The following is an 18,226-nucleotide window of genomic DNA, read 5'->3' as shown; positions in this document are numbered from 1 at the left end:
TAAGGCTTTTAAAATTGTGTGTGAGCTGATTCATACATAAACTTGTACTGGTTGCGTTAAGCTGATACGGTTATTTATCTCAGTGAAAATCATGCAGCTTTCACATGTGCACGGTATTTACATCTCTCTAGCCTCTTCTGAAAGGGTTGTTCTTCCAGCATCATGCTGCTTGAACTTGCTTTCTTCTTTTGCTTAGAGATGTGTTTTCTAATACCGTTTTGGAAAGTCGATCTTATGTTGTGCTTGGTAAAAGCTCTTGCTCTTCATTAGGGTAGAGATTTGAATGGGGAGAGTTTTAAAGGATCTGTATCTAGGGTAGGGTCTGTATCTGTTGGCCAAAACCGTTGTGTGGTATGGAGATTGGAAAGGAGAGGGAACAAGAGGTGGCCACGGAGGAAGGTCACCTCCCACTTCACCCGTTGCAAAAGCCTTTAACTGCACTTTTACCCGGGCCTGCTTTTAACTCTTAAGATAATGCATCTAAACATCACTTCTAAATTCTGGAAATTTAAAAACTACCTCCCATCTGTAGTTAATGAAGAGGAAGTAATTCCCCGCCTCATTTGGATATACAATCAGTATATGTAGACCTCTGCTTTTAGATAATATGATTGGCAAATCCAAGCTGTCTTCAAACTTAGTGATAACCACTGAGTATTTTAAACTCGGGAGTTTAATGTTTGTGCTATCTAAAATACCAAAGTTCCTTCATAATTATTCATAGGACCCTCACTTCCCTGCCATGAGAGTCACTGTAAGATGTGCTTAATTGCTTTTAAATGATTAGTACTATAATTGTGTATTTTGAAAGAAGTCATCAACATTGTTGCTTCATCAGATTATTAAGAAATGGTGGTTCTTGGTTTTCTCTCTGACACTGTTTTGTTCTCATAAAAGATAGTCACATTTAGTCAGAACTGACTAATCTGTTTAAGTTAATATTCCCTTGAGGAAAAGCTTTAAATTTCACAGTCTGCTTCACACTGTTCTTGAGGCACTTAAATAATTTCAGTCTGTTTGTAGAATACCACAGAGTTTCTGGGTTGTCCAAACTATTAATGAATTTGGGAACCTTTCATTAACCCTATTGCTTTATTGTTTCCTACGTTTGCAGGAAACAAAAAAGTTGGATTTAATATATTTTGATACTGTAATTTGGAAGCTTGCTGCTGAAACAAACACCAAAAAAAGTATTGTTACTTTGAACCTTTGTAATTGGCACTCATCAGTCCAGTATGATATCATATTCCTGTCTTCCCATTCATTTAAATGAACAGGATTCTCAGTCGTGTTTATCAATATATCCTATACTGTTGGATGATGAAGTCACAGAGTGCTTGAGATTGGAAGTTATTTTTGGATGTCAGTCTGGTCCAAAGCAGGTCCAATTAGATCAGGTCATGCAGTGCTTAATAAATTCTTAAATAAACTGTTTGAGTTCCTGGATATATGACTGATATCTCTAAACAAAATGTATAAATCACGAATAACTCAATTTGGCTTATAATTTCCTAAAATAAATTGTGGGCCTGGAGTTGTTTGAATGTTGTCATCAAAACAATAATTATGTCCTCGCTTCTATTCCTCTGTTCCAAGTTTGAACAGTGTTATGGTAGAGTTTGTATATGAATAGCACTGAGACACACCTAAGATTCTTGGCTTTGGGAAAAATCTTATGAAACCCCTATAATTTTCCATTTAAGGTGAGTTTCACTCTTTAAATAGTGATAGCATTAGAATGGGCAAATACCTGTCAAAGCTGTGGTACCCAGTATCCAGCAATGACACTCATGGATATGCAGTGTGAGAACAGCGTAAGCATGGAGTGGTACTTCCCTGGTAGCACTCTCAGCAACAGCTTATTGGAAGCTGAAGAAATTTTCTGAGCCAGACATGGTATCTTTATATTTAATAACCCATGAATAGATTTAATGCACCTGTTATTAACATTGTTTCAAGGGTAATACATCTTTTTAATTACTGTATATTAGTCACACAGGCTGTTTTTGATGATCAAATGATCCCTGTTTGGAAAGACAAAAAAATTTAATATCTTTGAATGTTTGCTTAACCATAGAGACCTGATCCTCTCTCAAAGGGGACTGACATTGGGGAAGAACAGCCTGGAACAGATCTTGCCTTAATAACTTGTTCTTTTTAAAATTTTTTTATAGTCACAGCCTTCTTCCTATGAAATTCTAAAGCAGATGGTTGTTCCTTTTTCTTATTTTCTTTGCAGGGTCTACTTATAGATGTCTTGTAAGAACATGGATATTTAATATTTATGCAATATCTACATGTGCACTGCTACCATTTGCCATCTACATAATTTTAGTCTTCTATCTTGCTTAACAAACTGTGTCCAGACTCCTTGTTTTTACAGTGTGGTTAACAGAGGTCTTTCCATCAAAAAAGTACATAATGCTGCTGCTGTTTTTTCTTGCTGCTGTGCCCCTTAAATATCATCAAGTTTACAAAACTGGGGACGTGAACAAGTGAGTTATTCAGTTTTAAAGAAAATAGCTTGGAGCCTCTATCGTGTTTAACCCCTCTAACTAGGCTTAGAAAAAGTTTGAGCTGACTTAATCCTCTGAGACTGAGACATGAGCTTTGACAGAAGAAGTGTGGAAATGCCATGCTGTGCTATATTTTTTCATAGCTGAAGCAGCTTCTTTTTCTCTGAGTAAAGAGAATTCTGTTGCACCAGCATATCATTATTAGTGTAGGTCCTGTGGTACAAAAACCTGTATTTGCTTTCTGTATCCTACAGATGCAAAATAAAGGGTATTTTTGTCTTTCAACCAACTTTACCTGTTGATTGACAGGAATGAAATGTATGTTGCTGAAGAGTATGGTGGGGGGAAGCCAATCCAGAAAAACCCAAACAAACCAAAACCTCTTGCTTTTTCTGGGAGGTTTATTAGATGCACATGATCAAGAGCTATGTATGACTGCAAAAACCACAATGATGATAAACGAGACATGTTGTTAAAAAGAAACCACTGATTATTGGCATGCAGGGTGGATAAACTGATTTAAAAACTGATCTGGTAGGAAGCTTTGTTTTCACTGTAATTTGATACAGCCTCATGGGTAGTTGCTGTAGCTTATAGATACCTGTGACCCTTTTCCTTGTCTGCTTTTTTGCTATTATTTATGCAATATTTGTTTATAAATACATGACAAATCTTATTTCAATATCATAGTTACTTAGCTGAGTTCAGCAGTAATACTTTTTTACTTTAGGTAGCCTTAACTATTAATGGAAATTGTAAAAAATCATGTTTATATATTTAAAGAAAAAGAAACCATAGCATTTAAATCTTGATTTTTGACTATTTTTGTGTTTATTAAGCACTTACTTAAGCTGCATTTTTTTTTTAATGCCAATTTGTAAAAATGATGTTGATAGATGATGACTGTCCATAGTTCAGTTGCAGTATATGGCTTTGTCCTCCTGCAGTACCAGGGAATCTATGAGCTTCTAAATGTCAGTGTTCCCCTCTTCATCAGGGACCAGACACTCATTCACCAGGTATTCTGGCCAACAGGTCAGGTATATCTGACATATGAGAATGGATATTAGAAGCTGTGATAGTAGAAATGCATGAATCGCTGCTGGTACAGCAGAAAATGGAGATTAGTGGGATGCTACAAGCTCTCTTTAATCTCACTGTTAAGCCTAACAAATATGTACCTGTGAACACAATAGTGATTATAAAGATCATCAAAGAGCAGAAATAGAATTAGTCTTTTGAGGTCTGGTTTCTTTTCCTCTCCAGATTTTTTTAAATTCTTTCTCATTCCTTGCCAAATTCCCTCCTGTGCTATTCCACCTTATCTGCCCACTGCTGGGCTAGGATTAAAAGTCTGAAGTTAGGTAGGGTTCTGACATCTTTACTTCCATATCTTCTAACAATAATCAGAACAAAGTTTAATCAGCTGAGGAGTAAAATGTGTAAGTCATCTTCACTAGCTCACATGGTATCACTCTCTCTGCCCCTCAAATCTGAAAAATCCTAGCAACGAGATGATTTTAAGACACTTTTTTTAGTGGTATAAAGCAGTCTGAAATAAATTGTCTTCTAAATGCTGTTGAAGAGAGTCTTATTGGCTTTCCAAGTTTTTCCCTCATCCTGACTTACATATAATTTCAAAGTTTATACAAACTTCTATAGCATCAGATGTGCTGGAAATGCATTAAAACTTTCTGCAACGTGGAACGGCGCAATGCTGTAACAGGCTGAGAAGACAATTTTGTCAGAGATGGGGTTTTGAACTTGCAACTAGGGTATGTTGTGGCTCTTTTAAAAATAATGCATTTTAATATGAGATAGAATTCATTAGGATATTTTATAGGTAATAACTCTGTAATTTCAAGTAAGACCGAGTCTGAATGCAGCTTGCCAGGTTTGTACTTATACACCTATAAGTAATATTTTGTTTATTCTGATGATCTGGACAGCATGGGATGATATTTAACCACATAAACCTTACTTAAAAAAATACTTCCTGTTCTACCTGAAGATTGTTTGAATTTTGGGGGTAGTCATTTCTGTGATTCCCTGGCACATGAGGACTCCTAACAGGCTAGATGGTATTTGTGTGTGTGAGCTAGAAGCAGGTTGTCTAGAAGGTGTAGGTGTGATGGGGGCATGTGTGCTGTTGAGTAGCCGTTTGCACCAACTTCAGCAATTCCTGAACACATCAGGCTTGCAACATGCAGCGTTTGTGCAGCTGTGCAGGTATATAGGTTTGTGCAGGTCTGATACTTCTGGGAAACATTAGATTTTTCTGTGTACATGCTGTCTGGCTGCCTTGTCTGTGCACAGGTAGCTCAATGTATTTGAAAGCGATATGTTCACTGTATGTATGTACCAAGTGTACAAAATGTTAGATTTACTGAGCTTGGGCCATGCAGTTTATTCCCATGCATTCCACCTGGGAAATCCATCGCACGCATATAGGAGTCTGAGCTTCAGGTCATGTTCATTTTCACTTAGATAGGGTTTTTAATTTATGCAGGTACTTTAATGACGATATCGTTTACCAAGAATATTCACTGAATGGAGTACATTTCATGGCCTATTTTAAAGCAAGCTAATCACTCTTTAAAACATATTATAGAAGTTCTGATGTATTTTTGTTGCTCTGTATGCTTGACTCAAAATTTGTTTTCTCTTTTCAGGCAGCTATAAATGGTGTAATACCACAAGAAAACGGCATTCTACAAAGGTAAGCACAGAAGACTGGAGTAGTACACACAGAGAATGATGCTGAGTAATAGTTACATTTTTTTGTTCTTGAATCCTACGATGATGATGTAATTCTCCTTTTAAAGCAGTTTCTGGAGCCACAAATTCTATTCCTGACAAAGCTGATTAATGTTCAATTTTTCCCATACTGATGGAGGACCAGCTCAAACACCTATTCAAATTAATTAATTTTTATTTTGAATTCATTGGTTGTTGGGTCATTCTGTGTCTCGTTACTAAGTCTGGATTTTGGTATGCTTTCTTGGATGTCAAGACTTGGTTTGTTTTTTTTTTTTTGGGGGGGGGTTAGTTTTTTTCCCAAAGTTCTAAAAATTTGCAAGGCAAATCCACAGATGTACCTGGCTAAGTGTTTTCTTTTTCCTTATGCATTTGTAAAGGTATTCATGCTTCCCTGTCCCCGGCCAAAAATGTTTGTATTTTTGTAGGGTTTTTTTGTTTTGTTTTGTTTGTTGTTGTTGTTTGTTTTTTTTTTTTAAATTGAATTACAGGCAGCAGATACTGTGCTAGATAAAGTAAGGTTGCTCCCTTCTAGAAGTAGCTTTACTGATTTTCTTTCAGCTTCTGAATTAAATTTTGGCTTGTATACTGATGCCTGGATATCTTGAAGTCATTGAAGCCCGAGCTCCTAAGTGCTGATGAGGCAATTGAAAACAGCAGAACAGGAGTTGAGCTACTTGAGAGAGACAGTAAAATAGTGTTTAAAATTTTCTTTAGAAAATACTCAATGTACTGTTTTAAAAAGTTTATTTTAATGATGAAAAAAGATACATAATGTAGGTAAAGTGGTGTTTTGGTATCTCTGTCAGTACTTACTAAAGCTATCATTAAATAGAGTCAGTTTTTGATTCAGGATAAAACCTTACTTGCTCAGTAGAGTTACTAGATGTTTATTTACCGTTAGGCCTACCTACTCCATTTGAGATCAAGTCTTGATTGTGCTGAGCACTCTTTCTACCTATGTTAATAAGTCCTGACCTCAAAGCATTTATATTCAAAATACCAGAAGTTTGGAACCGTTTGGTCAGGGGGAAGGAGCTGGGGAGTAGTTATGCCTGACTTGGATAACAAGCTGGTCCAGTGTCCACTTACAGCTTTCTTCTACAGTAATTTATTAATTTTTAGAAATGATTAGACAGTCGAATGTGTCTCAAATATTTTTTTTTCTTTTTTTTTTTCTTCCAATGGAAGTGGTTTAAAAGGAGGCTCAGAAGTGGTTTTCAGATGAGGCTTATTTTACTGATGTGAGGCTTTTTATGTTCCATTAGAGGTTGCCAGTCAGATATGTAGGATGCCTTTGGTGGTGGAATCATGTAGAATTAATACAACTGGACCTGAAGTAAGTTAATTTATTGAAGGGAAAAAAACCCTTTGTTTTATAATTCAGTTGTGTTGTTTAAATAAATAAATAAATCCAGTCCTGACAATCAGGATATTCATTGCTTCTTGGGTCTGTTAACAAAATGGTTATAGTACTTAATTCATAGTTGGCCATCAGATTTAAGACAATAACATATCATTTGGTATTTATACTTTTTAAAATCCTGAAAATAAGACTGTTTCCTGTACTCTTTAGAACTCTGAAGTGGGTCTTTGACCTTTGAGCATGGGTCTTTGAGTGTGGGTCTTTGTAGCTGGGAATTCATCCTTCCAAGCCTGCTGATGTGAGAAGTGAAGGAGCCCCTTGTTTTACAAGCGTAACATGTTTCTCTTTTTCAAATGTGGAAGGCACAATGATGGGATTTGCAATAGCTGTGTATAATTTCTGTGCTTCTGTGACATGCATGCCATCCACATTTATGCTTTTTTTTTAAGTTCAGGCAGCCTCTAGATGACAGATTTGACTTGCTATAAGAAGTATTTCCCTTGAGAGATCTCGTGATATCTTCAAGAAGGACGGAATGCATTTTTCAAATAAGTTCTGTTTAAGAATGGAAATGAGACAGCTTACATCTCAGCATCTCCTAAATCTTTCTTTGCTCGGCTTCCATTCTTTCAGTGCATACATTTTACTAGCTTGCATCCTCTATCATATCATGTAACTGCCCAGGACAGATAATCTTCCCGATAACATCTACAAGGCAAAGCTCTAGACTTACCCTATGAAGTTTCTTGCCTTCCAAATTTAATTTCTGTACATCGTAGGTTTTTTTGGCCTGCAGTAATGTTCCTTAAATTTCATGTTTTGTTACCTTTGTTTCTAATCCCAGTTACATGCTTCTTGTGGAGAGACTCACTGAGGAAGATGAAGTGCTTCTGGGTAGTGAGGGTTTCCCAATTTATTCTGACCTGTAATGCTGTATGTATCCTTGAGCCAGGTATGGAGACATCCTTATATGAATGTCCAGGAGGCTTGAAGGATTTTGAACTTGAAGGCAAGCTAGAATTCAGCATTGCATTACTGTTGTACTTCTAGGTATTTTTTGCAATATATACCTCATTATCTTAATTTATTTGCCTTAAGTACATAACTATTTTCACATCTGACTTGTTTTCCACTAATTTGGTATTGGAAAATACCAATCCACGTGCAGTATTTTAAGCTTTATTTCTTATTCTCATTTCAAGTTGATACTAGCCCAATGATGTAGAAAGCTGGTCATTGCCATGGTGTCAATTTTTATATGGTCACAGCACTCCTGGAATAGGAAATAATCCTTCTTCTCAAGATAATTCTGATATTAATTACATAGTGAACTTTAGACTGAAATAATGGCTTAAATGCTTGTTTGTCATCTAAGCTGTTCTCCTATAGCACTTCTGAGTCACTGAAACGTTAATATTGCTGATATGAAAGTTATTTTCTAATTATTAATAAAACAATATTTTCAGATATGACAGTGTAGTTTATTCAAGAGGTGTGTGCTGTGGACCACAGTAAGTGAATAATACTGTTCATTTTGCTTTGCTAACTTTTATTTAAACATATCAAGCTCTTCTGTTTAAACCTTCTTATCTGCATATCTTTCAGTGAGTACGGTGGAGAGACTTTACATGGACCAGCGTATGGCCCCACAAGTCATTCTACAGCAGCTTCTTCAACTCCTTCCTCATCCTCAGCGTTTCGCCATGTAGTGCCATCTAGACAAATAGTGGAAAGACAGCCTCGAATGCTTGACTTCAGGGTTGAGTACAGAGACAGAAATGTGGATGTAGTACTTGAAGACAGCTCCACAGTTGGTAAGGATTTGTAAAAATGAAATGAAAACTGTTGTGGTAAAATTGTTAAAACAAAAACAAACAAAAATACCCAACTCCAAAAATGCAAATCCTAAAAAAAGGCAAACCAAAACAAAACCCCTCAAAAAAGAAAAAAATCCCCCCAAAAATGCAGCCTCCGCAGCTACTAACCATTTTCAAATCTCTTTGCAGCTTTAAAAAAGCAAAATTTCACTAATCCATTGTAAAGGTTAGTGATCTATCAAATATTTATTTTGAAATGTAGTTTTCTTAAGAACTTGCTTCAGAAACCAAATGGAGATTACTGATTAAGTTGAGACATGAAAATGTAATTTGGGATAGGATTAGTGTAGATGCAATCTACTAATAAGTGGATGATCTTGGCATTTCCTTTTCGAATCTGTATGGCATCTCTTTCTGTGCAGGATTAATGACAAGATTTAGAGGAATTCTTTCCAATGTGAACAGCATCGTTGCATTCTTCTTTTTTTTCAATTTTATTTGACTCTTTTGTGCAAATTAAGATTTCTTTTATCAGTTTTATTGTCTTTATCCTAAAACGGATGCATTTTGTAGCAGTATGTTAGAAATACGCTATTGTTAGTATTGCAGAGCATGTTACATTTTGCATTCCCCAAACTGTGAGTTCATTTACTTTTGCTAAGGAAGAAGAGTATTTTTTTTTATTTTTCATTTTTAGTGAAGACTCTACACAGATCTAAATAAGGAACTACATGAAGAAATAGTTGATTAAAAAAATTTTCAGTGCTGCGGCCTTATGTCTGTGATGAAATTTTGAAATTGAAACTTTTGATCCTTATTTGTCTTTTTAGCATTCGATTTGGTATTGGCTGGTGCCACCTAGTGGTAATTCGTTTGAATTCCTGATTAGTGTTTCATGTTTTCCACAGCACTGCACTGAGTGGCATCCATGCAAAGCAGATATAAAAGTCTGATCAAATCAGAATGTTGCAGCTGTAATTTTTTTTTTTTCCCTTATTAACTTTTTTCAGGGATAAATGATTAAGCTGTAGGGCAGAAGCAGCTAGTGTAGAACTTTTGTCTGTATCTTGGTATATGAAGATTGAGGGCAGCCTTGTGTTCAAAGTCCTGAGAGGAGTGAGCAAGGCAAATAGTAGAATTTCAACCGTGGACCTCAGGAAAGAAGATTTTTGGCTTTTTCAGGGATCTGCTCGGCAGGATCCCATGAGAGACTGCCCTGAGGGCAAAAGGGCCCAAGAGAGCTGGTTGATCTTCAAGGACAACCTCTTCAAAGCACAAGAACAGTCCCTTCCAACATGCAGAAAGAGGAGCAAGCATGGCAGAAGAACAGCACAGAACAGAATTTCTGACTAAGCTAAATGCAAAAAGAAGGTACACAGAAGGTGGAAGGTAGTGATGGGCTACGCAGGAGGAATATAGGGATGTTGCCAGAGTATGCAGGTTTGGAGTTGGGAAGACCAAAGCTCTTGTGGAGCTGAAACAACTGAGGGATTAGAAGGGCTTCTGGAAGTACATCAGCATGAAAAGAAAGGCTAAGGAAAATGTGAGCTCACTGTTAAATGGCAATTGCTGAACTTGGTCCATGGGAAGATTATGGAGAAAATCTCCCTAGAAGCCCTTTCTGAGCGCAGGAAAGAAAAGAAGGTGATTTGGAACAGGCAGCACAGATTTGCTAAGGGCAAATTGCACCTAGTCAACATTACTTGCCTTTTATGATTTGATGACTGGCTCTGTGGACAAGGGGAGAAAGGTGGATGTCACTTTGACTTTAGTAAGGCCTTTGACATACTCTGCTGTAGTATTCTTATAGTCATATTGTTAAGATAAGGACTAGGTAAGTGGGCTGATAAGGTAGGTAGATAATTGCCTGGACTGCTGGGCTCAAAGTCTGACTGGTGAACAGTTACTAGTTTAGGGATGTCTCTAGGGTTGATCCTGGCGCCAGTGTTGCTTAATGTCTTTATTAAAAACCTTGTTGTTAAGGTAAGCACACTTGGCAAGTTCACAAAGAATACCAGATCAGAGAAAGTGGCTGATATTCTGGAGGGCAAGGCTGTTATTTAGAGGGCCCTGAACAGCCTGGAGAAATGGGATGACAGGAGCCTCATGAAGTTCAAAGAAAGCAAAGTTGAAGTCCTGCATCTGGGATAGGATGACTCCATGTTATCCCATCTGAAAGCTGGCTGAGGGCTGACAGGCTAGAAAGCAACTTTATTAAAAAAAGGGATCTGGAGGTGCATCAGCAGTGCACCCTTGCGGTGAAGAAGGCCAGCCACATTCTAGGCTGTGTTAGCAAGAATGTAGTCAATGAATCCAGGGAAATAATTATTCCCCTCTATTTAGCACTTGTGAGTGCATCTGGAGCACTACATCCAATTTTGTGGTCCCCAGTACAAGAAAGACGTTGACATTCTGCAGTGAATCCAGCAGAGACCAGCAAGATAGCCGGGACTGGAGCACATGGCAACATAGGAGGAGAGGCACAGAGAACTGGAGCTGTTCAGCCTGGGGAAAAGAAGGGGAGAGGTAGAGACCTTACCTCTGTCTACAACTACTTGCTGGGAGGACACAGAGAAGATGAAGCCAGGCTCTTCTTGGAGGTGCACGATAATAAGATGAGAGGCAATGGACACAATTTGCAACATCGAAAATTCCCATTAGATAAAAGGATTTATTTTTTTTATCAGTTGTAAGAGTGAAGTACTGGAACAGGTTGGCCAGAGAAATTGTCAAACCTCCATCCTTAGAGGTGTTCAAATCCTTGACTAAACTGGTTTAATTAGACCTTTGAGCTGAGCTTGGGCTAGATGAGCTCCTGAGGTACCTTCCAGCCTGAATTAGTTTATGACTGTAATAACTACAGGGAGAGGAGAGCATCAAAATGTGCAAAACATTGAAAAAGCTGTCAGAGCAGTTAAATTGTGTGAACATTCCAGTTCTTTAGGTCAGGACTATTGATAATGGAATTGGGTATCAAAAATACTCACCCTCTTTATTGCTGGCAAAGTCCATTGCTCCAGATAGCATGCTTCTGCAAATGTGTGTGTCTAGCATACGCGGTGTAGAACTATTCAAATATATGTCCAAATCGTTAAATCCTCATGTGATTCTCCAATCATTCATGCTTTATGTGATTTTTTTTTTTTTTTTTTTTTTTAGTCTTCATTTGTCCTTTACTGTTTGAAGTGTATGTTATGAGGGTAACTAGACTAAAAATGGTTTTCATAGTAAATTTTTCCTTGCTCTTGTTTTTTAATTATAACTCAGTACTGTTTGAAACAAAGCAGTAAGTGTGTACATTTTGTATATTTTCTTTGTTTTCTCTTTAGGAGATATCAAACATATTCTAGAAAATGAACTTCAGATTCCTGCATCTAAAATGCTGTTAAAAGGGTGGAAGACTGGAGATGTAGATGATAGTGTAAGTTTTCAACTGTGTTTTCAGTTAACTGAATTCAGAGTTTCAAACGGAGCATCTGTGGGTGGGGATTACAATGCAAGAATTGTAAGTTTCAGACAGTGTTACATGTCTCGGGTGGCATACAAAGAAGTCTTAAACTAAAACATTGCAAAAAAAAACCCCAGGACAAATCACTTTGGTTTGTTTTGGTTTTGTATATAACATGGCCCACCTTCTAAAAGGGTGTTATGAAGTTAACAGTAAGTATATCTCAAAACAAAATATTTGGTGGTATTGTAAATAAGTATCAATAATTAAAAGAAATAAAATAATGTGTCAGAATTGGTGAATGTTTTATATTTATAATGATTTTTCTCCCCTCAGACTGTTTTAAAAACTCTACACTTGCCAAAAAATAATAGTCTTTATGTTCTAACACCTGACCTGCCTCCTCCTTCTTCAAGTCATTCTGGGTAAGTCTTTTGGCCATAAATTCTACTTGTATGATTTGGTTTTGTATGGTTTTTCTGAAGCCACATGTATCCTCGCAGGAATCTGCAATTGGTAAATACAAAGCATTTTCACTGCTTTAGTGAGTGTTGGGATGAACTACCTCAGCACCTCATTGTTGAGAAGAAAGTTGTTAAGTTTTTTTTAAAACCTTGGTGTGGTACATGCACCACTTACGTACATGCAGAATTTTACACCTCCCAGATGCGATGACTTTAACAAAAATGTAGTCCCTGTGGAAACGAGAGCTGGCCTTTCCTAAGTTACTGCATTGTGTTGGTTCTTTTAACGTAAACTTGTATAAATCATTGCCAGCAGATTGGAATGTTCTTTCTGAAATGCTTGTTACATTATTTTATCTTATCTTCTTGGACTTTTAAAATGTACATAGATAGGCTGAATAATTAATTTCCTCTAACTGAGCGGGATATCTTTTGTTGCGCATTTGAATACTCAAAAAGTTAACGGTGAGCGTTCGTACGTCAGTGAATATTGCTAAGGTTTGAAAACGAAATGTTATCTTATGGACAATGGAATCTTTACTCTTGTAAGGTAACTTGCAATTACTTCGATTACTTCGGCTTGTTTTCTTTCCTGCCCTTCCCTTTCTCCAAGGCAGACCTGCATGCGCCCTTTACCAGGAAAATACGCATGTTATCCGGTAGCCGCTAGAGGGCGCCCAGTAACTGAGCGTGGCAGAGCGGCGCTGCTGCGGCCCGGCGGGCCGGCGGCGGAGTGGCGGTGGGACTTGGTCAAACAGGCCCGAGCGCCTTCCAGCCGGCTCCAGAGGGAGTTGGTTTTCTGCCCTTCTAGTCGACAGGAGAATATTGTACAAATGCAGCCGTGTTACTGGTGAAGGAAATTCTTTAACAATCGGTAGAAATGAATAAGTGGTTTCCTAATGGCTGAAAGTACTTCACGTGTTACTGAAAGGTACTTGTGCACATAACCGTGTAGCCTGTGGAGAAAATAAGAATGCTGATAGGAATTATAATAATAATAATAATGATAAAGAAAAGAACCATTAAGAGAAGGAATAGTGGCACTGGAACAGAGGGAGCAGAGTGGTGGTGAGCTGTATGTGAACTGTATGTGCTCTGTATGGGCAAACAGGAGCTGTAGTTGTGTGTGAGGACAATAAGCCATTGTACTTAAGCAGCTAATTGAAGGACAGTGAAAATACTGTGGAAAAACACTGTAGCTACTAATTGTTTGGTTTTGTTTTTTTAATCCATTTCCAATTTCAAAACTTTCTACTCAGGTATCCCAGTATATTGTAATTTGAACATCTTCGATTCTGGAAAGAAAACTGGAGTCTGAAGAATGTTGTTTATTGCAACTGCAATAAACTACGTAACAACAAACTGTTTAAAAACAGTTCTTAGGCTTTTTTATTGGATGAATAATTTAGAAGAACAAGTAAAGTTCTTCTTTAGAAGAACAAGTAAACTTTTAAACTTTACTTTAAGCAAGTAAAGCTAGTAAAATCAAAGTGGTTGTTACCTTTACAGTTTATACTTGTTTCATAGTGGAGATTAGTTCTGGATATTTTTAAGATAAAGTTGGTAGCTTTGGGATAGCAAACGATGATTAATTAGTGGCTATTTAAACAAGGATAATTTGAAGGCTAGATCATCTCCCTGAAGTCATAAATTCTAGATGAAAGGGGAGGCTTGCCTCCAATTAAAGCATCAATGCAGATCAAAACACATCTAATTGAAGCAATGTACCAAACCCAGTTACACTGTTTACTGCCTACTGTTAGGTCAGTTATTATTCAGATTAGTTTGTTACCCACAATTTTTAAAAGCATCATGCTCACATCTATTATTAATGGATGTTGAGGAACTTTGCCTCTTACTTTGTGAGTTCATCTGTTGTTTTCTTCAAATGCCTTCTATTTTGAACTAGAGTTAAATAGTTGTGATTTTGAATATCTCCAGAAAGTGATATTTGAAAAGCCTGAGACTTCAGTACGTGATATTTTATGTATGTGCCCTTCTTACAAGGAGCAATCTGGTCACAGCTGTATAAACTCCAATTTGTGCCTGTTCTTGACACTGAGGGAGAACAGTGTCTGAAACACCCTTTTCCAACGTATTGGTACGTAGGCATTGAAGTTTATCATGACAGACTGAATGGGCTTAACCCAGAACTGACTTAAAACTAGCATCTAAATGTGATGGCAAAGTGATCCTGCAGTTTAAACAAGCACAAATCTCCTAGGGTGTCTTTGTTCATCAGTGGCATATCTAAAGCTTTTATAGGTAATAGAAACCCAGTGAATTACTACCGCATGCTAGTAAATCAAGGTGTAAAGATTAAATTTAAATGTCGAATACCACCTGTAGGATTACATGCCCTGCTTCCACAATTTCAGTTGGCAAAGCCATACTTATCCATGCATGATATCCAGAACAATAACAACGTGTTCTGTGAGCTGTGGACGTAATGAAACCTGATTTCTAGTGAATTCCTGCCTCATCCCAATGGCTGCAGTAACTCAGCCCTCTCCCTCCATGCTTCCCGTGATCTCACTTACCTCTGACACTGCCTCCAGTTCTTCCCATGTGTTTTGTAGCACCTATGCCATTTTTTTCCCCTGCATAGATGGTCAGCTCACCCTGCCTCTGTTCTCCAGCTGGTAGCCAAGTAATATCAAAAGAAGGGAGACATCACATGCTGTAGGTAGTTCTGTAATCATTGGCTAGAAGTTGGCTGGATGGAGTATAAAAAAAAAAAATATACTTGTACTGCACCCTTTTACTAAGGTGGGTAGTAATTTGGGTCCCTTTCCTCTACCCAGCTGTTGCTTTACACCAAGTCTTTGAGACCTTTATAATGCTGTCAGATCTCCTTGAAACTAGTGAGTATGTTCAAAAGTTACTGGATGGGACAGGAGGGTGAGAAAAACACGATTTGCTTTGGAAAGCAGTCTTAAAAGGAAAGGTGCCAAAGAATGTCCATCATTTAATTGTCCAAGGGGAGGAGAGATCCCTTGCACTGGCTCTGATTCTTCACTTCCTCAGAGAGACTTTCCTTCCCTTTGTTGCCTTGGGTGCTTCTTGAAAGCTGGCAATACCCAGTTCAGGGAAAAGGTTTTGGAGAATGCAATAGAGGGGAGCATCAAAAGTGTAGGTGTGTGAGTCTGGCCACGGAGCTAGCTCATCCTGATCGTCTCTCCTTTCTATCTTGCATATTCTGGGAGGCACTTTTTCTCAATTTTTTTTCTTCAGTTGTCACTTTAATGGGTATAGTGTATTTTATATTTATACTTTTTTGCTAAATAGCTGAAAGTCTTAGATGCTTTATTATACCTGACGAATCATTGGAAGATTCAAAATAGTTAAAAGCTATTTGAGCAGGTGCATACCTTGGCGATGATTACAAATAATGTATTTTTGCTAAGCAATTGTAATTTATTTAAGAAATGTAATCATCTGTGTGGATAGGAATAAAAAGCCCCATCTTGGACGTAATGGGTCCATATATTGCTGAGTGCGCGTGTGTTAGATTGTTGCAGAGGAGTGGTGATTGTGGCATGGTGTCTTGTTGTACGCTATCAACTGTAGCAGAGTGTTAATTAAGAACGATGTAACCTGCAACTCCAATTATTAGTATTGTCTGTTTAGCTGGACAGGAGCAGTGCCTTGCTTTAGTTACTTTGAAAGCTTCAATAAGAATGGTAAGATTAATGTTTTATTTTCACATCTGCTCATGAGACAGTTTAAAAATCCTGAAGTTTAAAATGCAATAGAATGTAAACAAAAGGGCTTCTGCTCATTTACATGTTAGCCAGATTTGCTAACTGATTGCTGTTTGAACCTAATCTACCACCTCCTGCTGCATTAGCTACAACAAACATTACATTTACATACTGATTTCTTATTTTGTTTTAGTGTAAATAATCTGTAATTACAGTAAATTTGGACTTCTGTTGACATGAGCTTGTATAAATCTGTAAGTTTAAAATGGAAATGTTAATTACCTTGTGTCATGCCTATTTATATAAAATTCAGAGATTTTGGGGGAAATCTCCATGTGACTGAGAAAGATATTGCCTAATGGGAAATACTGAATGTATTTCATAAAAACTTACAGAACTGAAATGAAAAGGAGCATTTGCTGATCATTGATTAAGGATATACTTTTGGTTTCAAAGCTTAAAATATTACTAAAATTTCAAAGAAAAATGCTATTAAAAAGCAAAGTATTACATCAGATATTAAAGCATTAAGGCAGTCACTTAACAATAGATACAACCAATCTATTTTATATGTTAAGTGTTAGAGAACAATAGAAAAGCAGTAAAACTGGAAGCTTAAAATATAATAGATATCAATACTAATACCATCTTGCTTCAGCATTGCGTAGACTGATTGAATAGTTGCTGTCCCCTAAGATGAGCATTATTTGCAGTTACACATTTTTTTGCTAAATATTGTTTCTATTCTTGATTTATTAGACTTGTGGTTTATAAATTGTGCTGTATTGGAATTTGGATGGAGTAGGTAGTGAATAAACTCTTTCCAGACTCTTGAGTTTTGATATTTTGAATTTAGTGAAAAAAAATTCTTGCAACTGCCGTTGCTTGAAATTTAAGTTTCAAAGAGGAGCATTTTTGTTTGCATATTGTAGAGTTTCAACCCCAGCTGAATCCTGGTCCATCACTGAGGTTTCTGTGCATCGGGATAATGCCTATAACCAATGCTATATAGGCAATCCATATGAAATCCTAAACTGGTCCAAGTCTCTCTTGCTAGAACTGTTCAGAGTGATGACTGTGCTCAGGTCTATTTTGTTTTGTCTGTTCTTGAACTTCTTTTTTTGGTGTAGGCGGAGTTCTTCTAATGGAAGGTCGGTGCCCAAAAATACCATCAAGTTCCCTTGCCTCCTGTGCTGGATAGTGAATATATAGTCATTCAGCTGAGGAAAAAAAATGTAATGGCAGTATATAACCTATCAGCAAATGCTTTTGAAAGCTAGGGTTTGCAGTAGGGGCGAGATGGTGCTGATAAGAGTGGCCTACTTTAATCCTGTGTCTAGTTTTTGATTTTCTTTTCCTACTAATTAATTCTCAGATTAATTAAATTCTGTTAGCACTGATGGCCAAAAAAAAAAAAAAAAAGAAAATCTGTCTTGACTTTAATGGGACCTGGAGTTTGGCCCTGATTTTTTTTTTTTTTTTCTTTTAATGCAGATGTTTCATTTGGAAGATTGTAGTCAACTGATAACATTTGCAGGAAAATGAAACTGCTGCAAACATTGAAGCCAAAATTTTAGAAATGTGCATTGTGTTCACAGTCAGTCTTCTCAATACAGTTATGTGCACCTAAAAAGAAATAAAAGTAAGCTTCAGCTTACTGTCAATGAGAAGTCTCCTTTAAATGCGCTTATTTTGTACATTTGATCATAGCCTTAATGGCTGAAAATACAATTTTAGGGCAAGGTACGTTTTGGAAGCAGAGTTCTATTGGCACAAATAATTTGGGGTAATCTACATCCCTAGTTGCTGGAGGAAATTAATATGGGAGGGGACTGACATCACTGGTTGTCCAGCTATGTGTTCAGATCAACCCCATCCCGCAGAGGAGCGTTGGTATGTGTAGGAAGTCATTGGCACAAACTGCCCATCAGATGTGCTATCAATTCCTCCTCCCATTGACTTTCTGACATATATGGTCCAGGTCTTATGGCTGTCAGACCATATGAAATTTTGATATAGGACCTCAAAGGATTGGGTCAGTTGACCACTGCATTTCTGTGTAAGCAGAAGGAATATTCCTCATTATATTATTTTTCTGAAGAAAAGATGAATAATTAACCATGCACTTTAATTGCAAACACTTTCAAACCCAAT

At 37.2% G+C, this 18,226-nt stretch overlaps 1 protein-coding gene across 1 annotated transcript in view; it reads left to right on the top strand.

Moving 5' to 3' along the window:
- FAF1 (Fas associated factor 1) overlaps positions 1 to 18,226 on the top strand; it is a 174,469-nt gene that overhangs the window by 31,052 nt on the left and 125,191 nt on the right. Inside the window, exons 3-6 of the mRNA XM_050901028.1 lie at positions 5,189 to 5,235; positions 8,245 to 8,453; positions 11,786 to 11,877; positions 12,241 to 12,329. Coding sequence (XP_050756985.1) covers positions 5,189 to 5,235; positions 8,245 to 8,453; positions 11,786 to 11,877; positions 12,241 to 12,329 — 437 coding nt within the window. The remainder of the gene's footprint in view (positions 1 to 5,188; positions 5,236 to 8,244; positions 8,454 to 11,785; positions 11,878 to 12,240; positions 12,330 to 18,226) is intronic.

This window comes from Gymnogyps californianus, chromosome 8 (genome assembly GCF_018139145.2).
Source record: "Gymnogyps californianus isolate 813 chromosome 8, ASM1813914v2, whole genome shotgun sequence".
Classification (NCBI taxonomy): domain Eukaryota; kingdom Metazoa; phylum Chordata; class Aves; order Accipitriformes; family Cathartidae; genus Gymnogyps; species Gymnogyps californianus.
This window is presented reverse-complemented; position numbering and strand designations above follow the sequence as displayed.